Source organism: Ctenopharyngodon idella, chromosome 18 (genome assembly GCF_019924925.1).
Source record: "Ctenopharyngodon idella isolate HZGC_01 chromosome 18, HZGC01, whole genome shotgun sequence".
NCBI classification, from domain to species: domain Eukaryota; kingdom Metazoa; phylum Chordata; class Actinopteri; order Cypriniformes; family Xenocyprididae; genus Ctenopharyngodon; species Ctenopharyngodon idella.
In genome coordinates, this window is record NC_067237.1 from 19,863,478 (window position 1) to 19,890,268 (window position 26,791).

A 26,791-nucleotide genomic window follows, 5' to 3' on the forward strand; every position below is an offset into this window, starting at 1 on the left:
TTGCTCATTTATTTGCAGGCAGCTCCACTGACTCTCTGACGGCTTCAGGAGCCTGGTCCAAGTTGGTGAGATGAAAAAAGACCTACAAACAAATTTGAAAGCTACATTTTAAGGCGGTTACACTGAATTTGACTTATAACCTATAAAAATCTTTTTCACTTCTTTCACTTCAATAGCATTTTCACTGACAGAGAGTAGATATTACACATAATAAGCAAAATATTAGTCAAAGGGTTTTCACAACCCATCATGCACAGACTACCTATGAAGCAATTGTGAGGACAAATTAAAAATATGGCAGAAAGATGACCCCCTTTTTCCTTTCCTTACTCTTTTCTCCACGGACATCACCATTTCTAGGCCATCTCTGGCAGCACACTGAACACACATGTATCAGGATTATTCCAACAAGATTCCTTCTGCTTCTTTTAGAAATTCAATATGGGTTTGGGGGCACAAAACACTGTTTTTGTGGAATCATTTGCCTAAATATTCAAAACTTTGACAAAGAAAGAAAATGACAAAGTTTGCATTGACAAAACAGCAAAAGCTTGATGCAGGAATTCATAAATGATAATGGTTTGAAATATCTGAAATTATCCATCCATCTATCCATCCATCCATCCATCCAATCAATTATCAATCAATCAATCAATCAATCAAACCATCCATCCATCCATCCATCCATCCATCTAGATATTTCAAGGTTTGAAATATCTGAAATTATCCATCCAATCAATCAATCAATCAATCAATCTATCTATCTATCTATCTATCTATCTATCTATCTATCTATCTATCTATCTATCTATCTATCTATCTATCTATCTATCTATCTATCTATCCAGTGTAAAAACCAGTATTAGATTCATCCTAAATATGCATTGACAGTGAGATATGATGCATATATGAATCATAAAAATATAATAAATAGAATAAACACCCCACAGTGTCCCACTTTACTGTTATATCAGTATTTCCTAATACAAACTTACACTGGCCTACACAAGCAGCATAATTTCATAAGCATTGAGGGCGATAGACCTGGCAGGAAACTGTGTTATAAACACACACCTTTCACAGTGCAAGAAGCTCTTCATTTGTAGGGTTAGAAATGACGTGTCAGTGTATTCCTGAGTATACCGTGAAAACTGTCATCCATGTTCTTTTGTATAAGTAAAATTTTGTCAGTTAAGTGCTGGGTGCACACAGTAAATTTTAATACCTCCCATAACATCTGGTGTGCTGAGTGATGATGATAACCAGTCAATCTTAGCTCTAAAACAATTATACTGCCTAATTGTGTTAGGGTTGTAGATCACTGAAATATCCAGCTGACAAAATAACATTTTACTACCTTCCAATTAAATCAGAGACTAACAAAATCAGATATGAAAGGACTGAAGCAGCAGGTGCTTTTGTCTGTGTTTGTAGTCTGGGTTAAATGACCACATTTCCCCACAATGTAAGCAAAACCGCATTAGCACAGTGACATTGTGACCTCCAGCAAGTAAATTTGTTTTCCAACCGCAGCTATGACAAGCGATGCTCTAACCAGCTATGACATTGCTCTTACTATTGTAAATATGCAGCAATATCCACCATATTTTTTTTTTTAAAGGAACACTGCCATTTTTAACATGAATGTTTAAGGCTTCTTCTTATTGGCTTTCATTTATATTAGCTGTACAAAGGTGTCTGTTAAGGTGTGGTCACATTAGCAAAATTTCAGTGGAATTTCACTGACAAAAGAGGTTCATCTGTTGTCAATTGTGTAACAAAGTAGGCACACATAAGTCACTATCAAAATAAGCAACTTTCTATTGGTCAACATGGCGAAACCACCTTGAGAAAATCTGCATCTTCGTCCTCACGTGAAATTCATGATTGCGTGGAATGGATTCCTATTGAAATTATTGGATTTCTCCTGTGAAAACAATGGAAAATCTAACTGTTTCTTGATATTGCAAACTTATTATTTTAATTTATCTTCTAGTTTTTTACCTATTGCAGCTAATGAATCAGAAGACTCGAACATTCATATGAAATAGCTTACTTTCCCTTAAAAAAATAAGGTAGACTAAATATCCTATGCATTTCTAGGGCGTTGCGTAGAGCAAAGACACTGACAATGCGTCGACAGACAAGACAGAGCAGGTTACTTTTGATATGAAAAAGTCTCAAATTTAAACAATAAATACCGTGGCTCTTTTGTGAAAAACCTCTTTTGTGGCTCTTTAATGTGTCGTGACAGATTGCTGTAGTGCCTCAGTTCAAGTGGCTCGTGAATTGATCATCTCTTCCTACTAGTTAATTTATAGCATCAAATAAACATGAATGAACATCAGAAGGAATGTTGTTTCAACCGCAGAAAGGCGTCAGTAGCCTACACACCATTTTTCAAGTTCAAGTCCACTTACATTAATTTACTTACTCCCCTGACTGCTTTGTCGGACATAACAGCGGATTCGGCGTTATGATTGCTTAGACCACATGTCAATCAAACTCCCGGCGAAGGGTTAATTACCGCTCTTTTTTTCCCTATTTTGACATATATGGGAGTGAAATGGCTTCTCAAGCAAGAAAAAACGTAGGGCAGGACTTGATTGGATCATTGTCGTTTGCTATTTCTCTGAGTGAACTCATGGCTGCGTTCAGCCCCGACAAAACGTTGAAAAACATTTTTAAACGGAAACGGTGGTGTGTTGAACACCCTGTTCTGATGACGCAAGAGTTGCAACTATGGCAGCTGAGAAGGCCATTCTTTGTGTTCTTTTTGAAGAATTTTCGGAGCCTGATGAATTCGGTATAAATACGTGTTTAATACTGGTATATAAAAAAACATGCCTTGCAATGAAGCTAAAAATATAAACAACTACATCATCATGTTGATATGCTATATTTTTACTATAAAACTCTTACAACAAACATGTCTTCTAATATCTTCAATTGTTGCGTATATCGAGCAGACACATTTGTAAACGACTTTACTTGGACCCATTGTGTGAGCTGTCTCTTAATACCGTGTGGTTTATATACATGTTCCTGCTGATTTTTGACACACCCACCAAACAAGAGAAAATGTATCTCAAACCCCGTTGCACACCATTTCCAGGAAACATGTCGCTCAACCTGGAAATCGTAGCAAAACGTTGCGCACCAGTTTGAGCTTGAACCTGCCCTGTGCGTGTGACAGGTTGTTCCGCCCTCAAGGCAGTAAACACGTCATCAGTGAAGAGAAGAGATGTTGTTTGCAAGAAGGAGGGTAAGGTATTTTGGTTGAACATCAAGAGGGCACATCACATGAATTAAAAATAATAATCATTTAAAATATAGGCTAGTCTACCGCAATATTCCGTAGGCTATAAAAAAAAAAAAAAAATGGTGACTTTAAACCTCAAAAATGAATGAGGTGAGGCTGGAAGTTGAGAAATATTGGATATTATATTTGATAAATCCCTAAAGTTCCAAAAAGAGAATCATAAAATGTATGCCGCCCGAAGAAAGTCATGTTGAGCAGCGTGAGAGAGCGTTCAAACTGAGAGAACGGTTCTGATTGGCTGTGATTTGTGATTGATTATGTCGCGTCGTGCAGCTGCTTTGGGTTCATTGTGTCGCTGTGTAACCCTGTCGCGTCGCACCTGGTTAGGACCTGGTTAGCTTAATATACAAAAAAAAAAAAAAAAAAATAGAAGTCAATAGAAAGTCCTCACCGCAGAAAACCAAACGTGTGTGTCTTTGTCAAATAGAAACAAAGCGAGCAAGAAAGAAAGGGGGATTCATATTTCATATTCAATTTTAAATGCACGCCTTCTGCCTCTATATTACGCAGTTTAACTGAATGCATAACATTCATATGTGAGTTTATGCACCTTGCAAGCAAAGTTTTAAGAGAACTGCCACCAATCAGATCTCCGAGGAGTAGCGGCAGGACTGAGTAAGAGAAGAAAGGACGTTCACGTTTGCCTTATCCCTACACTACTTTCGTAAAGGTGGAAGAAGCTGATGGACGTGATATTTAATGCAGACAACTGTTCGTTAACCTGCACGGACAGTTAGAATGGTCCAGCTTTGTCGAGGAGACGGAGGAACATTACATGTGTTGCCCTGCGTAAGAGCCCAGTGTGAAAGAAGAATAGATTTCTATTGCGCTTTATAGTTCAACGCATTTGTAGAATCGCACGGCGGTCAAGTCATGTCTTTTGAATTCCGAATACTGATGTTTGGAATCGGGACAGCCCTGGTTATATTTGTTATCATAGCTGATATATCGGAAGTGGAGGAAGAAATCGCGTAAGTAAATTCGATTAACAATACAGTTAGCCTAAATATATCGCATTCTCTTTTTTGCCTTTCTGTATGTTTTAATGCACAGCTGTACTCGATGTAGGCTATGTTTATGTGATGTTTTTGTTTAGGACCCATGTCCTCCGTGCCTTGATTCTCTCAAGAGAGACTTTGTAGAAGCCCAAACAATGGACAGTCCATTTAGGACTATGGGCTGCGTATTACATTGGCTTGTCTGAATATCGCGAATATATAGGCTACACGAGAAAACAGCAAAGAGCTGTGTAGCCTATTTTATTTACCTAATTATTTTGCGTATTTGTCAGGAAAATCAGTTTTAAACTGGAGCTGTGTTTTTGGAAAAGAACTGGTTTCTAGTTAGTCCGAGCTGGTCATCATTAGGTGGTCTAAGCAAGGGTTTTTTCCCGTCAAGGCTATTATTAATTTATTTTCATAATTTTATGTATTTATTTGAAATCATATTTTTAAATTATTTTAAATCAAAAGAATTAATAAATACATTTTTACTTATTTATTTTTTACTTTTCCAGAGACCCCCTATAGCACTGTCTTGCATTCCCCCTTATGGGTTCTCTGGACCCCAGTTTGAAAACCCGTTTTAAGCTGTTCAGTAGTTTTCTAACCAGCTACCGTATTACAAAAACCAACCTGACCACCCTACTGAGCTGATTTGTTGCTGGTCTGAGATAATTTACACATTTGGCCACCTTAATGACCGCCTTGGGCCCACTAATGATTGGCTTGAACCAGCTAATAACCATTTTGGACCAGCAAACAACCAGCTTAGACCACCTAGAATGTTCCAAAACACAGTTTTAAACTGTATTTTCCAGCAGGATTGGCTTGGTCTTTCATCAAACAGTGTAATACTGTGTCTAAGTCAAAGGAGGGAGACAATGTGTTGTCCCGAGGACTATTGTTTGCGAAGCCACAGCCTGGGCACGTGGGAGTTTAATTTGAGGAAACAACTCACGTGTTTGATATCACATCAGTTTGATAGATGATTCTGAACGTTCTGAAGGGGTTGTTTGATATTTTATAGCCTTTAAAGGCATAGTTCACCCCAAAATGATATTTCTGTCATCAGTTACTTACCCTTATGTCGTTCCAAACCCATAAGACTTTAGTTCATCTTTAGATCACAAATGAAGATATTTTTAATGAAATCTGAGAGATTTCTGTTCCTCCATTGGAAGCATAAACATTGATCAGGGAATGTAAATATAGAAGCACTCAAATTAGGTAAGCAGAAGCTCAAGCATGCTCTGTATTGCAATGTTTGTATGTTAATAAAAGCTTAAATTAAACCGGTTTCTCATATAAAGCAAGTGTCTCTTCACAAGACTCGGATTAACTAAGAGTCTTCATTTTTGGGTGAACTAACCCTTTTAGGTTTATCTCAGATTTAGTTACCAGCAGAGTGATCAATCAGAGTACACATTTTGGAGCTGGTTTTGCTGAATATACACAGTTTTTGATTATTAATACTTGGCCGTTCTCCAAAATGTGTCATTCAGACTTTTGCTGAGTGTGAAACCTTGTATGGGAGTCATCATAAATGCAGCTGACCCTGCTGTTCTGTGACGGATGGCTGATGGTCTGGTTTTGTTCTACTCTTGAGTGTTTTCTGTTTGCACCCATTCATGCAAGTGAAAAGACAGTCTGATCTGTGGTTTGTGGCATCTAGAGGATTACTGTTTGATTTGTGGCTTTAAAGCTACAGCTTGGAGACAAAAATGAACAGTTTGACTTTCTTCAGCTATAATTGAACCCTGTAGCAGAAATCCACAGGCTTACATAATTGCAAATCTAGCCATCTCGAGACATACACTTTAAAGCTCTTGAGTGAGAAGAATGTTTATGCATAGATGGATTAATTGCAAGAATAATTGCATGAGAAAACAACAAGTGTATGCTGCCAAGACATGCATTTGTTCTTTAATTTTTAAATAGTTCATACTTTCGGTTGCCACATTTGACGTTTTATGCAAAGTATTTGGCTTGTTTGCTCTGTACCGTGATATGTTTCTGCCGCACTAATTACAGTTTATCCATTAAGCACGCAAAGGGAATATTTCCTCCCTCGTATTTGCTAACCCAAAATATCCCAGAGACAAAATATAATTGTAAAATCCCAATTTGGATATTTCACACCTCATTTACTAGCTGTCAGAAGGCATTAGATGACTCTTATGACCTAATTTTTGCTTAAGTTATTGGTGAGATTTATAATTTATGGAATTATATTCTAAATTGCAATATCAAACAAAGGATCTAAGGGGTATATCTCAGAACAGTTATAAGCGCTTTGAAGCAACACCACCATTAAATCTGCATTTGAAGCTGCTCCACAGAATTTTAAGAGATCTGTGCTCTGTCTGCTTAATAATGCACGTAGCCATGACTTTGGGGAAGAGATAGAGAACATTACAGTGAATGGTAGACAAATAGGACTGATTTGCTCAAGGATACAATGCAATCCTGTCCTAAATGTTTTGAAGGGGCACCCAGCATGGTAGAGGTGAACAGCTATTATCTTTGCCATTATGTGTTAAGGTGATTCCTCCAGGTATGAATATAAATTATAATGGTTTTTTTTTTCCATTCATTGTGTCTTTTATTTGAGTTCACAATGACCAACATGTTTGGTTAAATGAATCTGACCACCTCAAACTGTTTAAAAAAAATTCTTATACCATTGAGATTTATATGATGGACAAGATCAATTTTTTGTTAATTTAAAGAAGGATGTGTTTCTGGAAAAATGAAGGAAATGGGTTGAAAAAAAAAAAAATATATATATATATATATATATATATTACAGTTGCAAGAAAAATGTGAACCACTTGCAGAATTTGTGAAAATGTGAAAAATTGTAACAAAATAAGAGAGATCATACAAAATGCATGTTATTTTTCATTTAGTACTGTCCTGAGTAAGATATTTTACATAAAAGATGTTTACATATAATCCATAAGACAAAAAAAAAAAAAAGCTGAATTTATTAAAATTACCCCATTCAAAAGTTTGTGAACCATTGATTCTTAATACTGTGTGTGGTTACCTGGATGATCTATGACTGTTTGTTTGTTTTGTGATGGTTCTTCATGAGTCTCTTGTTTGTTCTGAGCAGTTAAACTGAGCTCTGTTCTTCAGAAAAATCCTCCAGGTCCTGCAGATTCTTCAGTTTTCGAGGATTTTTTGCATATTTGAACCCTTTCCAGCAGTGACTGAATGATTTTGAGATCCATCTTTTCACACTGAGGACAACTGAAGGACTCAAACACAATTAATAAAAAAGGTTCAAACATTCACTGATGCTCCAGAAGGAAACACGATGCATTAAGAGTCAGGGGGTGAAAACTTTTGAACAGGATGAAGATGTACATTTTTTTTTTTTTTTTCTTATTTCGTTTAAATATCTTTTCTTTTTTTTTTTTCATTTAGTACTGCCCTTCGAAAGCAACAGAAGATCCTTACATGTTTCCTGAAGACAAATTAAGTACAATTTACCTTGATTTTCAAATTCAAAAAGTTTTCACCCCCTGGTCTTAATGCATTGTGTTTCCTTTTGGAACATCAGTGAATGTTTGAACCTTTTTTTATTAGTTTTGTTTGAGTCCCTCAGTTGTCCTCAGTGTGAAAAAATGGATCTCAAAATCATTCAGTCACTGCTGTAAAGGGTTCAAATATGCAAAAAATCCTCGAAAACTGAAGAATCTGCAGGACCTGGAGGATTTTTCTGAAGAACACAGCTCAGTTTAACTGTTCAGAACAAACAAGAGACTCATGAACAACCATCACAAAACAAAAAAACAGTCGTAGATCATCCAGGTAACCACACACAGTATTAAGAATCAAGGATTCTTACCTTTCACATACCTTTGAACTAGGACATTTTAATAAATTCAGCTATTTTTTTGTCTTGTTGATTATATGTAAACATCTTTTATGTAAAATATCTTACTCGGGACAGCATTAAATAAAAAATAACATGCATTTTGTATGATCTCTCTTATTTTGTTAAAATTATTCACATTTTCACAGATTCTGCAAGTGGTTCACATACTTTTTCTTGCAACTAATATATATATATATATATATATATATGTATGTGTATGACACTTTGTGATTGCATTGAAATATGCTATATAATTGTACTCATATGATCAAAATAATTGAAATAAATAATTGTTGTAATGAGTTGATGAAATGATTAATAAATAATAACAAGGGTTAAAGCACACTAGCCATGACCTTGGATTTGTGCCATGAAAATATTCTAAAGAGTTAATATAAGTGGAATGACTCACATAAAAGTGCTAAATAAACATTATCATCATCCTAATTCAATTTCATGTATTTTTTCCAGTCTGAAGCCTAATTGCCTCTACCTCAATTATCTACTCACTGATGTGATTTCAGAGCATTATTAATGGTCATATTACTGGATAATGATGATGAATATTTTATGCCTTCTGCTCTTATAGGAACATTGAGGATTCACAGAGATTTCACTTAAAAAGCTTTGTTCTCAAGTCCGACAGGTTTGTAATCTGATTTGTTATATCATTTATGATGTTTCCAGAGAAAATGTCATTGTTGCTTACAACCAAATATTTAAGTCTGTTTCTTAGGGTTGTGTTTTAGTCCTCTAAAACTAATGCAAGAAATTTAAAATGTAAATTTATTCTATTTTCTGTTTCTTTACATGATACTTATTTCGATTTTAAATTACGATACAGAGAAACCTATAATATCAGCAAGAAATTAAACTTAAGAGCTGTTTGTTTCACATTACTGTTTCATCAGGGTTTTGAGTATTGATTTCATGCTTTACAAAAACATAGCAGCCAATCTTTTGAGCCGGCAGATGTTATTTGTAGCCGTGCCTAAGTTGCTAATATTGATGTATGGTCAGTGCATATAAACACACTGGTATGATCTTTCTTTTCTTCAGAAATTCAGTTCTGAGTGCTGCCCCTACATCTCTAGTTACCTATAGAAAGAGCAAAGTCTCTTCTCCAATTCCACTGCCAGGCATAAAGAGCAAAACCTGCAATTCATCTTCACCTGAATGGACTTTCAACAGCACCTTGTCTAACCTCATCAGGTATGGCTCGATGGTATTCAAATGCACAGTATGGCATTTCTCAAGAATGCAGAATGTGGTTCCCTGTTAAAACTCTTTCTAAAGTGTTATGATTTTTCATTTTCCTTCCAGGAAAAACATTTTGAGGTTCCTGGATGCTGAGAGAGACATCTCAATTCTTAAGAGCACCTTTAAACCGGGGGATGTCATTCATTATATATTTGACCGCCAGAGCACCACAAACATCTCTGAGAACCTGTACCAACTTTTGCCGACGGTGTCCCCCATGAAGAACCAGCATTACAAACAATGTGCCATCGTTGGGAACTCTGGGATATTACTGAATAGCAGCTGCGGCCGAGAGATTGATTCACATGACTTTGTCATTAGGTAAACATCTGTCTTCTGTCACATTCAACGGTTTGTGCTCTGTTGATATAACCTGTGATGTAACTTACCTAGTTAGTAAGTGTTCTTATCCCAAATCAAACAACAAACCAACCTAAACTAGCGGTAAAGAATAATTGTCATAACTGGCAATGTAGAGCTAGAGCCTCCAAAAGTAATTGCTCCATTTGAACATCCCTGTACTTCTTAATTGCTACTTAATTTCTCATATATTGCTCTTTATTTCTTGTATCTGTGACTTCTTATTTTAAACTTTCTCACAATTACCTTTTTTTAGGCACTTGCTCCCAAGGATAAGTCAACAAAACCCTCAAATATAGAGGGTTTTATCCTTAGTAGTATCAATACATCAGAACGACATGTTTGCAATGCTAATTTATTATGAAGTTAATTGTTTGTGCTGTTTATATCATTACAGCCAGTTATTCACATTCTCTACATTCAAGTTTAAACTCACTTTAAAGCAGTGGTTCCCAAACTTTTTCTGCCAGCCCCTCACCTACACTCTCAGGAAAAAAAAGGTACAAAAGCTGTCACTGGGGCGGTACTCTTTCAAAAGGTTATAATATGTACCATTTAGGTACTAATGTGCACACTTTTGGTACCAATATGTACTCCTGAGGTTTTATTATGCACTCTTTAGGTACAAAGGTGTACCTTTTGAAAGGATACCACCCCAGTGACAGCTTTTATATCTCTTTTTTCTGAGAGTGCACCCACATAAAGACACTCTAAGGAGTCGATCACACAGAACGTGGTTTTCTAATCCATTGCACTACTTTTCCATTGTTGTTCTATGTAAACACATGCTAGACAGTGCGTCTTTTGCAGCGCCCCACACATGAGCGCCGCATTTTTAAGACGCTGTGTCAAGTTAAAAGAATTTCAACATGTTTTACACGTAGTGCTGCTCATCATTGTAAGTTCCAAAACAGGGCAAGCGTTGCGAGCTTCTGTTTACAGTAGCAAGTTGGCGTTGCAGCTGTTTTATTTGTTCGTTATTGCATCACGTCTCAAAAGTGTGTCTCGAGACCCTCGTGTTCTGCGCTGCACTTTTTTAAAACCCATTCCTGAGCGCTGCGTTTTTAGATGCAAAGACACGTTCTATGTGAACCAGCCCTAAGACGTGAACTTACTTGAAAAATCCTGTAAGATGTATTTGAAACATTGTTATTAATAACAACTTTACGACTTCAATGGTCTTCTCTTTGTGTTCGTGATGTAAAGTCTGAGTGGCGTCTTAAAGGGTTAGTTCACCCAAAAATGAAAATAATGTCATTTATTACTCACCCTCATGCCGTTCCACACCCATAAGACCTTCGTTAATCTTCGGAACGCAAATTAAGATATTTTTGTTGAAATACGAGAATTTTGGTGCGCCAAAAAAACAAAATATCGACTTAATGGCCGATTTCAAAACACTGCTTCATGAAGCTTCGGAGCGTTATGAATCTTTTGTGTCGAATCAGTGGTTTGGAGCGCCAAAGTCATGTGATTTCAGCAGTTTGGCGGTTTGACACGCGATCCGAATCATGATTCAACACGCTGATTCATAACGCTCCGAAGCTTCCTGAAGCAGTGTTTTGAAATCGGCCATCACTATAAGAAGTCGTTATTTTGTTTTTTTTGGCGCACCAAAAATATTCTCGTCGCTTTATAATATTAATATTGAACCACTGTACTCACATGAACTGATTTAAATATGTTTTTAGTACATTAATGGATCTTGAGAGAGGAAATGTCATTGCTGGCTATGGAGGCCTCACTGAGCCATCAGATTTCAACAAAAATATCTTAATTTGCGTTCTTAAGATTAACAAAGGTCTTACAGGTGTGGAACGGCATGAGGGTGAGTGATAAATAACATTATTTTCATTTTTGGGTGAACTAACCCTTTAACTTGTTCAGCTTCATATAGTCAGAAGCTAATATTTTGAGGCATGCAACACACTGTAGTCTCTCTTCATTACCCACCGTTGTACTGGTGAATCCAAGGGTGAGATATTCCTTGTCATATTTTCTTGTCTTGAGGCTTGGAGTATGTCGGAAATGGAGGGAGACATCAGTTTACTGTCAGAATTTCTTGTTGCACCACATCCAGTGTAGACAGCATCACTGATTATAATGGGTTCTATTAGTTTTTTTGCGTTGTCGCGCTGCCCGCGTCTGGTGTAGACACGTATGTTTTGGTAGTTGTGAGGTTTGAAGTAGATTTATCGTCTGCTTTACTTTTACCTGGCACTGGCAGTCCTTTCACAAACTTGTCCATGCTTGGTGATGAACCATGCATCATTATATTTTTACACTACTCCCTGCAACACTGAATTCTGATTCTTCAATCCATCTAGCTGTCTGTTATTCCACAACAACAACTGCTACAAGTCCGCTCAAGCGGGTTTTGTGAGTCATCTTGTGGTAATAAAATGTCAAATTAATATTTTGTTCAATTATTTACTTAATGTGGCAAGTAGCCGCATAATAAGCGGGATAATTTCGCAGTGGGGTCTTCAATCACCCTGAAGAGGTTTCTTTTGCATAACAATCTTCTGACTGTCCCTATCCCTTGCTGTGCCCCCTATCCCTTTTAATAACTCTGCCCCCCCCATTTTGGAAACCACTGCTTTAAAGAAATGCTGTTTGGATTTCAAACAGCTTGCAATCCGTATGCGACACAATGCGCTTTTGAAATATCTGTCAGTACTATTTCCAGGCTTGACTCACAATGTCTGAAGGCTTTCAGAACTGAAGTGTGATACATATTGCAATTTGGGACCAGCTGAGCAAATATGACATTTGTACAAGTCATACTAAGCCATAGCCCTGGAAACGTAATTAGGCTGTCTTTTGAAAGTGACTAAAGTTCACTTGCCTGTAAAATGTTCTGCCTACAGCTGAAAGCTGCTTGCTTGGAAAAAAAAAAAAAAACAGCAAGTGTGCTTCATGTGATACTTAGAGTAGTGTAATACTGTGAGATTCTTAATCCTAAATGAGTCCTCATCAGCCCAACTGTGCTCTTAGGACATTAATGTCATTCAGCCCCAGTTCAGGGACATTTAGAGCCTTAAAGTTTAAGTAATGGAGGAACTTAAATCCCTCTTGTATGGTTGGCATGGCTGTTTCGCCGGGCAAGGACAAAACTGTGTGGGAGTGTGACCGTGACAGCTAAGCCTCGCTAGTCGGCATGGTGCCAGTGTTGAAAGGTTTTTCCAGGTATTGTGGCAAGATGATAATGCCAGCACCCTGCTTGGTATTTGCTTTAAAGTCACCTCTGGGTTTTTTTTTTTTTTTTTTTTTTTCTTTTTTGATGGGTTGAGCTCTAAAAGGTGCTTGCTTGGTCTTTCGGAGGATTCTGCATGTATGACATTAATGCAGACTGTACTATTATGCTCCGTGTATATGCACTATAAATCACTAAGGGTAGATTTAGGGTTGGGGTAGGTGTAGTCGTTAATAATAAAAAAAAAAAATAATAATAATAATAAAAAAGAGTTTTGCTAAATGGAAATAGGACAAATGGCGGGTAAGGGACCGTGTAAAAAGTCCACACAATGCATTTAAATGAACAAGCATTTTGATTGGTAACGACGGTCATATGTCATTTCATGACGACAGACGTAACACGACACTGTCATTTTTATGCCAGCTAGAGGGAGCATGACTTTAAAACGTAAATATAGATCGTAACAAGGTGCTTGAAAAAATGGGTCGTTTTTTGGAGGAGGACAGTCTCCATTTTCCAGTATACCATAGAAACGTGAAAAAATCTATAAATACTGAAACGGCAAACTTTGCAAAACATAATTTGTCACTGCCAATACTTTTAGCCACAGCTGTAGTTTCATATTATGTTATTTAATATTTTTGTAATTTTTTTTCCCCTCAAACATTTCCATGGACTTCTTAGCACTCCCTTAATTGGGGCCCCCTGGAGGTCCCAGGTTCCCAGCTTGAAAACCCCTGCAAAGCCAAAATATACTTTAATGAAGAATGCGTTGTTGCATTTAATCTAGAGAGTTAACAAACCTACGTATGTGTTAGGACTTGGGTAATGTGCAGCAACATTTAAAACTGTTGCTTTATCATGGCAGTAGTTGAGTACAGTAGTGCAACAGAGACACTTTTTCATAGGCCTTTGTTCCAGAATAGTTTTTTCCATATATATCTTTAATGAATTATAAGCCATAAACAAAACCAACCAGCTATGAGGTGAATCACATTACTAACTTGGATTTTCAGCAAAAAATGATTGAAAAATCATTAAAAAGTAAAAGTGCACGGGTGGCTGAATTGATTGTCATTCGCAGCGATTCATGGGAGTGGATGTGCGCTAACTAAAGAGTTCTTTTGGCATGATTTGCTTGTCGCAGTTCTCTGATTGGTGGAGATTTCTTTGCAGACTCATGGATAATGAATGGGAGGTTTACATCCGCGACTCAACTATTGCACACTATAGAAAAATAACCAAGAAAGACAGTTTATGCTAATGTGCATTAGCACCTTTTTCTGCAACAGCAAAAATGCGACACACACTTGCTTATAGATTCTGCACTGACATTTATGTAGAATATATTTTGGCTCTAATGTGTAATGCAGCCATGCAGAGTGAAATAAACTTCAGATACGCTTATATATAAATTATGTTTATGGCTTGCTGAAGTGTTGACTATGAAGATAACTAAGGCTGACCAAAAGGAATGGCTTATTATCAGCTTTATACACAGTTTAAACGTTAAAATATTGGGGGTTGTAATGTGTTTATGGAATGGTAACCAGCCTAACCTGAGATAACAATTAAGACATAACCATATGTATATGTGTGTGCATTTCCAAGGTGCAATCTAGCTCCAGTGGAGGAGTATTCAGCTGATGTGGGCCTGCGCACCAGTCTGGTGACTATGAACCCCTCCGTGGTCCAGCGTGCCTTTCAGGACCTGAACAGTGAGGAGTGGGTGCAGCGCTTCGTCCACAGGCTGCAGAGCCTCAGTGGGAGTGTGCTGTGGATCCCTGCCTTCATGGCTAAAGGAGGAGAGGAGCGAGTGGAGTGGGCCATCCGCCTCATTCTTCTGCATACCGTGAACGTCCGCACCGCCTTCCCCTCTCTGCGTCTGCTCCATGCCGTCAGAGGGTACGTGCCCGTGCATTTAAGACTACTCAAACCCATGCTGGCTAAAGCAGGTGTATCAAGCCTCTCGCTATTTATAGTTCAGGCATCAATACATTCACATCCTGCCCCACGGCCACAGACTGTTCCTGTAAATGGATATGGCCGCACACTAAGTGCACACAGGCATCTATATATCTGGATTTTTACAGAAGGTCTTTTGTTAGTTCGCTCAACAAATTCAAGCCCCTCTGGGCTCAATTGTAGTCGGTTGTCTTTAAATAGCTCAACCTTTGCCTCTTCCATTGACCTCTGCATATTTTAAGACTGCCATTCAGCCCTCCCTCAGAGCAGAGTGTCTGAACCCTGTGTCTGAGACAGCTGTTCAGTGGATGGTGTATTGAGGGGAATATGCCATAACAATATGTTATAGTTGTTTGGAAAAGAATAGTTCTTCCAAAAACTCCAAAAAACAAAAAAATTCCATCATTTACTCACCATCATGTCGTTTTAGGGGGTGTTTACACGACACCATTTTAAATTAAACATGAAAACTTTGTAGGCATTTTTTCTGCTCATTTACACGACACCGGTGTTTTGAGGGCCTGAAAACGTAAACCTTTGAAAACGGTTTTTAAAGTGCAGGTTTTTGAATACGATACAGTTATTGTCTCCATGTAAACTACAAAAACGTGAATTTGTGATTTTAGTCATTTTTGCAGATTCGTGTGAATGGGGATCGTTTTGACAATGTTATCGCTTGTACGCGAAAAACGCAAAGGAAAAACATTTCCGTGTTTAGTATGTTGTCGTCCAAATGTACCCTTTAATTATTTCTTTTTCTTTTTTTTTTTTTTATGTGAAACAAAAATGAAGAAAACAAAACAATTTTTTGAAGAATCTAGTTTATATAACCAAGTTTTCAATGTAAGTTATACAGTCTGTTTCAGCCTGTCAACTTTTGACGGTCGATATTGTCTCCAGCACTTTTTGAAACATCTCGCGGCACGTATGTTCCTAATCTAGAGGAAACATCTTCACTTAACTATATCAGAGTATTCATTTCATTTGTGTTAAAAAAAGAGGCGATCTGATGCTGGAATGTGCTGTTTTTGAAATCATTTTGAGTGTTTGTTTGTTGCCGGTGTTATCAGTGGCGGAAGGCAACAGTGTTCTCTTGTGGCTCTTGCACAGTTTGACGAGCGCCTCAATCTATCGCTTGACGTCGTTGCGGAGACTCTCTATTGGTTCTGTCGACTCAATGTATTGATTAGCCCCCCCCACCCCACCCACTTTTAAAACAAAGTTACGCCAATGGTCTGCATTGAGTGTGATACAATAAAAAAAAAAAAAAGACAGTGTATTGTGAAATAATGGCAAGAAACCACTTTCTATTTCTATTGGGTGTCAAATTAAATCAGACTGAATCACTTTCCTGCTAAATTTATAGCAGTATTTACTTCAAAAGTTTAGGGTATGATTTTTGATTAAGAATACTTCAGCAAAGATGCATTAAATTGATTACAAAGTGACAAAAAATTGTAACAATGTAAAAGTCTTTACTATTTTAAATGTTAATTTGCACTTTCAGTTCATTAAAGAATCCTGGAAAACAGTTTCCACAAAATATTAAGCAGCACACTGTTTTCAACATTGATAATAATAAGAAATGTTCCTTGAGCAGCAAATCCGCATATTAGAATGATTTCTGAAGGGTCATGTGACACTGAAGACTGGAGAAATGATTCAGCTCTGCATCACAGGAATAAGTTAAATTAAAAATATAATAGTTATTTTAAAATGTAATAATGTTTCACAATATTAGTTTTTTGCCATGTTTTTCTCAAATAAATGCAGCCTTGGTGAGCATAAGAGACTTCTTCTAAAGTTTTTAATCTTACTGACCCCTTTTTTAATACTAGAGTTATTGAATTGAAATTTAATCCCAAAGAATTAGAATAAAGAAATCTGTACTCCGACCAGTCCAGAGGTAGCTTTAAATATGGGATATGGGATCCCACAGCCCTTTGTTATCTGAAACTCCTTTTCTCCAGACCCCCCATTTGCTGCAGCCGTCCTGAATGAATGACACCTCACGGATACACAGAGAGAGCCCTATTGTGAGGGTTATTCAGGGGTGAGTGGACTGGAGAGGGTTCAGCGCATCTTAATAGACATTGTTCAATAGTTTGATCTCCTTTTAAACGTGGAAGAGCTGCACAACTGTCAGGTTTGGATGTGGATGAGTTTTCCATGAGAATATTTTAAAAAGGGGATTTAGCCTAAATGCAGCTGAGGCTCTTTTTTTATTAACCTTAGCTGTTAACACATTGAGGATTTTATAATCACCTGTTACATTTAGGGGCCGTTTACACTACACTGTTTTCAACTAAAAACATAACTTTTTATGCGTTTTGACCGTTCATTTACACGACAACAGCATTTTGGTGGCCTGAAAATGCAACGTTTTGAAAACGGGTTTCAAAGTGCAAGTTTTTGAAAACGATACCGTTATTGTCTCTGTGTAAACTACAAAAATGCAAATTTGTGAAAACAGTGATGTCATGTGCATGTGTATTACGTGTTCAGTCTATAGGCATGTAGTGTTTCTTTACTGGCCTGGCATGAATAATACAGCCTTTTTAGTAGTTTTCGCAGATCCGTGTGAACGGGGATCATTTTGACGACTGTTGTCGTCTGTGCGCGAAAAACAAAGGAAAGACTTTTCTGTTTTTAGTACATTGTAGTGTAAACGTAGATTGTCACTCTTTTAAAACCTTCTGCACTACTGAAAAATGTATACTAAATTGATAAAGTGAGAACAAAGACATTTATGATGTTGCAAAAGATTTCTATTTTAAATAAATGCTGTTCTTTTTATTTATCAAAGAATCTTAGAGAAACAAAATCACGGTTTCCACAAAAATATTAAGCAGCACAACTGTTTTCAACATTGATAATAATCAGAAATGTTTCTTGGACACCAAATCAATATATTAGAATGATTTCTGAAGGATCATGTGACACTGAAGACTGGAGTAATGATGCTGAAAATTCAGCTTTACCATCACAGGAATAAATTATATATTAATATAATAAAAAAAATTTTTTTTTTTTTTTTTATCAAATATATGCAGCATTGGTGAGGATGAGACTTCTTTCAAACATTAACAAATCTCATTTTGAACAGTAGTGTGTCTGATTTTCTAAGTTTTCTTATTAACAATGTAATTGATCTACAAGTATAACACAGACCTTGAGTGTAATACATTATGATGATTAGTCTTAAATTTGTTATCAATGACTTTCTTGCAGGTACTGGTTGACCAATCATGTCCAAATCAAGAGGCCCACCACCGGACTCCTGATGTACACCATGGCAACACGCTTTTGTGATGAGATCCACCTGTATGGCTTCTGGCCTTTCGCTCATGATCCTGACAGCAAACCGGTCAAGTATCACTACTACGACACGCTAACTTACCACTACACATCTAGAGCCAGTCCACATACAATGCCTTTGGAATTCAGAACTTTAAGTGCTCTTCACAGACAGGGGGCGCTGCGGCTGCACACGGGACCATGTAAACTCCCAACATGAGCTTTTAAAGTCTCATTCAAAATGGTTTCATACACTGGACTTTGAACATGCATAGAGAAAAGAAATGCTGTGAAAAAAATCTGGATTACCTGAATATTCCAGGTAAATCAATGACCAAATGTGAGAATGCAATATATGAACGGGACAGGGGTTTCTTAAGTGTTCAACCTTAAGAATGTTTTTAATCCCCAAATAAGGCTATTTTATATAAAAAGCCCCCCCCCTTTTCATATCCCATGTTTTTTAGCATGATTCATTAAGTGTCTCATATGTTCAGATTTAGTTGTATGCCATATTTGGCCACAAGATGGGAGCATATTGATAAAATGGGTCTTCAGCCTTTAGTCTTTTGGGACAATTTGTTTAAAAAAAAAAAAAAAAAACTAAATTTAGAATGTCATTTATTTGTTGCCTTTACAGTCTATGTGTCTGTTGAGCCCACAGACGGCATGGCTGAATGTAGGAAAGTTGTCAGTTTTTGCATTTAACATGGTACAGTTTAGACTTAGAATTAACATTTGAACAGTATAAAGGGGATTTACCACTTTGTTGCTACATATATTCTTTTAGACAATAATTTAGTGCCTCGAGTAGGAAAAAATGTTATGCTGCATCATGTGACACTTGATAAAGTTGCCTTAGAAAGACATAGTGAGTAGTGTTGTGACCTTTAGCAGGCGTTAAAAAATTTTGCATTAATGTTCTGTAGTACTTGTGGAACATGTGCACTGCAAGCATCTGAACACTCTTGTAGCTGAACATGTTTGCACAGTGAGGCAGCTATCAGAGCGTGTGGAGCCACACACTGAGATACTGTAGCCAAATCCAGTGCACACCCAGCTGTTCACACACTCATGTGTACTCAAGAACGTTCAGCCGTTAAGGGACGTTGAGTATGTAAACTTTGGAATTTGTTAAAGCCACATAGTATCTGTTTTAGGATCTCAGACTGTGTTTCTGTATAAAGGAGGGATTTTTAGGGTTTTTTGGATTTCTTTTGTATGTGACACATATTACATGTTTCAGTGAATGTATTTGTGATAACTTATAAGTAAAGAACATACTGCTGTACTTATCTGGCCAATGTGATAATGACAATGTTTTTGGTGTGTGTGTGTGTGTGTTTCCAGCTCTATTTATTTATTTATACATACACAGTTCAAAAGTTTGTGGTTGGTCAGGTTTTTTTTTTTTTTTTTTTTTATAAATAAGTCTTTTATTCTAACCAAGGCTGCATTTATTTGATCAAAAATACAGTAAAAACTATGGAAGCTTGTTTCCGCAATGAAATAATAAACAAACGTAATTGACATTTCATCTCACAATTCTTACTTTGTTTCTTAGAATTGCGAGTTATAGTCAGAATTGTGAGATATAAACTCGCAATTGCATGTTATAATGTCCAATTGTGAGAGAAAAGACTTTTTTTTTTTTTTTCCCCCTCAGAATTGAGTTTATATCTCACAATTCTGACTCTATAACTCGCAAATACATGTTATAAAGTCAGAGATATAGGCCTAAACTCACAATTCTGAGAAAAAAATTCAGAATTGTGAGAAGTCGCAATTACCTTTTTTATTTAGTAGCGGAAACGAGCTTCCATTAAAAAACACTGTAATATTGTGTAATTATTACAATTTGAATTACCTGTTTTCTTTTGATATAGTTTAAAATGTAATTTATTCCTGTGAAAATATTTGTGCTGCTTAAATATTTTTGTCAAAACCATGATTTTTTTCTCCTCAGGATTCTTTGAATAGAAAGTTCACAAGAACAAATGATCTTTTGTAACAACGTAAAACTCTTTAACGTCACTTTTGATCAGTTGAATACTTTTATTCAGCGAGGATGCATTAATTTCTTTTTTTTTTTTTTTTTTTAAACTGGAACAGAAATGTACATTGGCTTAAAAATGGCCTTCTTTTATGACAAACATGTTTTTAATTTCTGAATTAAAGCTAATTTTCAAAAATGTCAGGGTGATGCAGATACCTTGATATAATAATGAAGAAAAATTATGCTTTTGCTTGGCATTGTCTTTTTTAATTTCTTAGGGGAAAAAAAATCACAAAAATGCTTGATCACTTATTAATATTTTTGAAAAACGATTGTCTATCATATTGACAATTCATGTGGTGCAAACTACTTTCAGAAACATACAAAAGAACAGAAAAAAAACAGGAAATGATTGGAAGAACCTCTGCAGACCCTCATGATTGTGTGTCAAGGTCAGGGTTGCCAGGTTTTCACAACAAAAATTCACATTCCAGGGGCTAAATATCATGTTATTTGAAGTTGCTTCAACGCGCGGACATGAAAAACAACCCTTGGCAACAGTGTTAAAGTAGCCCAGTTGGCATCACTGGTCAAGGTCAGCAAGTCTCTTACAATTTCAGATAATTTGACCTTTTTATGACAATGCAAGGTTAGTCCAGGTTGTAAAATGTCATGTGATGCGACACAAAAAATGTAATATATATGAATCATTTATGATTTGTAAGAAATACTTTTTTTTTTTTTAAATAAATGGTATCAATTGGCATGTGCTTACACTTTAAATTTAATACATTTAGACATTTTTTCCAGATTTAAGTCAGGAGTAGGTTTTAGTTCATTTAGGACATTTAAGTAGCTTTTATAAATGTTCCTTAGAAAAAAAAACATTACTGATGTGCATCTTGAGACAATGGCAAAACAAAGTTGCTTTCGGTTAAAACAGCTCAAACATGCATTTTTGTCTGGGACTAGGCTTAAAATCTTATCTGTGAAACCAGGGGTTAAAGAAGATAAAACTTATTTAAAATGGTTGAAAAGTTTTTTAAAACTATTTTAAACCACATGAATAGGAATTAAAAGTCTTATTTTGGACACTCTTGTTTGTTATTGACCCCAAAAAATGTGTTTTTCCAAAAACAGCTGTGACAAATTTAATTAGGCTACATGTGCTTTGAGGTCTGATCAAGCTGAGAGGACGTTTTCGTAGAAGTTGGACATTTTTTCTGGAGGGAGTTAATCAAAATTAGTGAAGTATTTGAAATATTTCTGCATATATACAGCAGCCCAGAGAGGTGCTTCTCATGTGTTTTGAACCATGTGATCTGTCATGTTTTTGACATGAAGCATTCGCTGCACTACATGTTGCTCTTATGTCTCCATTTAAGTTAAAAATAGATAATTGTGTCACTGCAGACGTCAACAGGCCATCTAACATAATGAACGCATTTATCCGTAAAAGCACCCCTGTGTTTTGAAAAAAGAAGAGAGAAACGGTCTGTAACCAATATGACTAAACTTAATTACGCAGCAACTGACTGCGGGCCACAGCTTGGAGGACGTTGGGAAGAGATGTCCATGTTTCCTGCTTTCATGTGTTAATGATTACCACAGGTGTCTGGTTTTGGAGGAGAGAGGGGGATCCTTTTGTTTCTGTTTTTATTGAATGACCTGTGTGGTTAGACCCTATTAACTCTACACCCAAAATAGCTCTGATGCTTATGGAGATGAGAGCTTCTTTGTCTTCACTGTAGTAAAACTGAGACAGGTTGTGTTAAATCCTTGTTGCCTAGTCGAAATGCATATTTTAGGTTGGATGCTGGAGCTCTGAGCTGAGGCAACTTGCAAGAAAGTGATGCAAAGCGTCGTAGACTTTAAAGAAAAAGAGACAGGAACTGAGGAGAAAACAACTTCAGCACAGGATGCCACAAAATGAATTCAGTCTGGGAAAAATGAAACAATTTATAATCTGTGAGCCACATAACAGTATTTTAGCTGATATTTTCTGAGAAATATGTGGAGTGATGTCTTGTTAGGCTAATTTCTGGAAATGTGGTGTGTTTTATGGGCTTGTGGGTAACCAACGCGTGAGGAGTAGCTGTACCCGTAGAATGATTTAAGTTTGTTTTTACAAAACTTTATCACAGGAAAAATACTTTTTAAAAAGCCCTTTCATGTCAGGCAAAAGGGGAATTTACATTATTATATGTGGTGCTTTACAAGTTACTTTAGAAGGGAACAGACACAAAGGATGGAGGGCTCATTTAACACTAAAGTTCCATATAAACCTTCAAATGAATTTTTAAAGCCAGAATTGTGTTGTGTGGAACAAAATGTGTTTGCCTCATGCCTTCTGCAAGTAATGAAGTGACATGCAAGAATTCCTGTGATATGGTGAACCTTAAAGTTTCAGGGAAAAGGACAGTAAAAAACTCTCTTAAAAAAGTGATGGTAAAGTTGTATCAAAGTAGGCCTAATAAAATACTAAGACGGCTAGGCTATCAATATACAGGTCTATCTAAAAAAAAAAAAAAAGGGCTAATAAAACTCAATGTTTGCATCTATTTTTGTAGAGTTAAGGCCCGTTCACACCAAGAATGGTAACTATAAAGGTAACGATAAAGATATAGTTCTAAATATGAAAGAATATCACCGTCCACACCACAGATATAACGATATAGAGAAACAATATCGTTGGGATCACTTTCAGAACGATTTTTTCCCATCTGTTGAACGATAAAAAACTGACAGCCAATCAGAATCCATTTTAATTTAAGGGCTCGCGCATTTAAAATGGCAGACGACATTGTGGAGAAGTTAATCGCTGAGGTCCAGAAAAAGCCACCGTTTGACAAGTCAAACACCCTTTTCAAGGATACTTTAAAGAAAATGGATAGGCCTATATGGAAAACAATCGGTCATATCTTCGGAATAAATGGTGGTAAGTATTAACGATATATGCCAGCCTAGCAAACAATGTAAAATAAAATTACCTCAGGTATCCAGCGCTAGTTTCGACAACATTGTTTTGCTTCCTTTGAAGTTGCTGTGACTAGGCGTTGTTTTTAATTCCACTATATTGACTTCCGTCAGCTAAATTCTCTGCTAGATTAGATCGATTGCACCAGCTATTCACTCGAACATAGCATGCTGAGGACATCTGCTGGTTAAAGCCGTGTAAATGCAACAAGAACAGCAAAGACACACACTTTGAAACCGCAGTAGCGCGTGAGTTTAGAATAAACAGACCGTTGTTGTTTGTTGGTGTGGACGCAGTTATCGTTATAGTTTTCTTTATAGTTATCGTTCTTGGTGTGAATGGGTCTTTAAGGACGATAACTATAACGATAAATATTAGCGTCCACACACAGCATCGGACGATATCGTTATGTTTATTCCAAGCGCGCGCTGAATTTTGTCGTCTGCCACTTTAAATGCTCGAGCTCTTAAAGGGTTAGTTCAACCAAAAATGAAAATTCTGTCATTAATTACTCACCCTAATGTCGTTCCACACCCGTAAGACCTTCGTTCATCTTCGGAACACAAATTAAGATATTTTTGATGAAATCCGAGAGGTATATGACTCATCCATAGACAGTAATATAATCAAGACTTTCAAGGTCCAGAAAGGTACCAGTCGACTTGACTACAGTGGTTCAACCATAACTTTATGAAGTGACTTTATGAAAATACTTTTTGTGCACAAAAACAAAACAATAATAATGACTTTATTCAACAATATCTTCTCTTGTGTCATTTTCATACGTTGTTTACATCCAGCGTTTCCAGGTTCTACGTCAGAACGCCGACTCGTTATTGGCCGGCTCCTGCGTCAGCATCACACGCATGCGTCGTGCTGCTTACGTGATCAGCTGTGGCCAATACTGAGCCATCATTCGGACGTAAATACGGAAGCCTTCACTGTACTTACTGTGTCAACTGCGTAAGGATACTGACAGGGAAGAGAAGAGATTGTTGAATAAAGTCGTTATTTTTGTTTTGTTTTTGCGCACAAAAGGTATTCTCGTCGCTTCATAAAATTAAGGTTGAACCACTGTAGTCATGTCGACTGTTTTAATGATGTCTTTAGTACCTTTCTGGACCTTGAAAGTGTTGATTAATTGCTGTTTATGGACGAGTCATATACCTCTCGGATTTCATCAAAAATATTTAAATTTATGTTCCGAAGATGAACCAAGGTCTTACGGGTGTGGAACAACATGAGGGTGAGTAATTAATGACAGAAATTTCATTTTTGGGTGAACTAACCCTTTAAAAGCAGGATGGATTCAGATTGGCTGGCGATGTTGTATCATTCATCAGCTGGAAAAATCATTCTGAAAGCAATTCCAATGATATCGTTTAACTGTCAATATAGTTGTGGTGTGGACTCTGCTATTTATATTTAGAACTGAACCCTTGGTTATCGTTATAGCTATCATCCTTGTGTAAACAGGCTTTTTAGACTAATTAGTATTTGCTCTAACTGAAATTAACTGCATACAAAGCTAAAAGGAAACCAGACAAATGGAAAATTTGTTTGGCTTATTGCTCCATGCTTGAGCTGTTGCAGGTTACTGGTTAACAAGTGTGAGGCGGATCTTCACATTCAGGCTCAAACCAAGTTAAACAACACATTTGACAAACCTTGTTTTCATTTAAGACTTTTATTTATTGCATTTAGAAATGGATTTATTTTAATAATCAAGAACGAAGAAAAGTACATTTACGATTTGATACTCTTCAGAAACAAAACAAACATTTACAATTAGCTCAGACATAGTCTTCTTTGGAAAGAAAAGTGGTTGTCGATATAATAAAACATTTTTTTGTCCAGTGTTTAGACTAACAAACATGCCAGACAAAACCAGGAGAAGGTTAAAGCATGTATTTTAAGACGTGTTCAATTATTGTAGAATGCTAAGGGGAAAAACAGTGCAGAAATAACACTTCATTTCAACCATTTTGCAGTCACTTCAGCAATTGTTTGCATTTAACACTTTTTACTTCATATTCCTTTTCTTCACTTTACTTCCTATTACTTTCCTTCAAAGCATGAATTCAGATTTGTATGAAATACAACACTCAGCAATTGGAAACATTTAGAGCAAAGACAGCATAGAGACAGAGAGAGAATCACACACTTGACTTCAGTTTTAGACTAGTCAGAAAAGAACCGCTACACCATAATTTAATAATTCAATACAATTCTTATTGACCCTTGGATGCTGGACACAAGTCCTTCACATTGACATCTAGTAGGAGCATCAAGATAAGATAAAGTCACACTGAATTTAAGGAAAAGTCACAAAATATAATATATCATCAATATATCACTGTAGCTTTAAGATATTTCAAAGATACTCTTCAAAAATTTCATGTTTAAACCCTTCATGATGTGTGGCACTGCAGTTTTCCACTGTAAAAACCAGTTAATAAAAAAAAAAAAAAGGTGTGCATATGCGACACAATAAAAAACAATCCTCAACCTCAGAGAGCAGCAACATGGCAACAGTATTCTCCTAACTCCACACACATCCTGTCTCACACATACATTCAACCCTTATACAGTAAATATGCACAATTAGTGGTTAGTACATTAATAATTCTCAAAATATAGGGACGTTTGAAACATATTACTCTTATTAAATCAAAATATGTTTTTTTTTTCTTTCTAAAAATAAACTATTTCAGGTGAATAATTTGCATACAATATATACAGATGATAGTATATAATAAATGAACAAAAAACATTTTCAGTATTGGAGCATAAACATCCATTTAACATCGTCATATATTGTTTATTTCATTTAAAATCTTTGGGCTGATTCAAGCACAGCTAAATCACTTAAAGTTAAACCCAATATTTGAGCTCTGTGAATAGAATTTTTAAATTAATAATTTTAGGAAATTTTTAAAATGAAAAATATTGAATTTTTGATATGATTACATTCCAAAAATAATAGGTCCAATGTGATATACTGTGCCAGAAATGTTCAAGCTGCCTGATACTTTCAAGAGCAATTATGCATATTGAATTACAGACTTTTACCAAACAACTGGAATGTTTTTGGGGGTAAAGGAAAAATATCTGTGCAATAATTAGAGCAATAACTAATTTGTGGAATGGATTTGTGGGGGACTAACTTTACTGCCTCCTTCATTAGGAGCAAAGAAATTTTTCCCCCATCAATCTCTGATTATCTTTCTGTGCTTCCAACGGAAAAGCTTACCTAAAACTTCAGATTTCAAGTTAGTTTGGAATGTCAGAACGGATGCATACACCAAGAAACATTTGATATATTTTGTCGTCATGTTCCATTGAGGTTTCAAGGCTCCGAGGAAATGGATCAAATCAAAAGGTGCAGGGAGCACATTCCCTGTATAGATGTGTTCACACGCAGGGGTATCCGGGGGTGTTAAAAGATCTCTTCAACAGTGACTCTGAGTGCACAATTTAATTCACCTATGAGAAAGAAAAGGATTTAAATAAGCGGATTAGGTACAT

The 26,791-nt window shown here is 36.4% G+C and overlaps 1 protein-coding gene across 1 annotated transcript; it reads left to right on the top strand.

Moving 5' to 3' along the window:
- The first annotated feature begins 3,129 nt into the window (after positions 1-3,129).
- st8sia2 (ST8 alpha-N-acetyl-neuraminide alpha-2,8-sialyltransferase 2) lies at positions 3,130-19,581 on the top strand. The gene is made up of 6 exons (XM_051871185.1): positions 3,130-4,293; positions 8,799-8,855; positions 9,269-9,421; positions 9,533-9,790; positions 14,640-14,933; positions 18,225-19,581. The coding sequence occupies exons 1-6, from the start codon at positions 4,196-4,198 to the stop codon at positions 18,508-18,510; spliced, it is 1,146 nt and encodes a 381-aa protein (XP_051727145.1). The 5' UTR covers positions 3,130-4,195; the 3' UTR covers positions 18,511-19,581.
- The last annotated feature ends 7,210 nt before the right edge of the window (positions 19,582-26,791 follow it).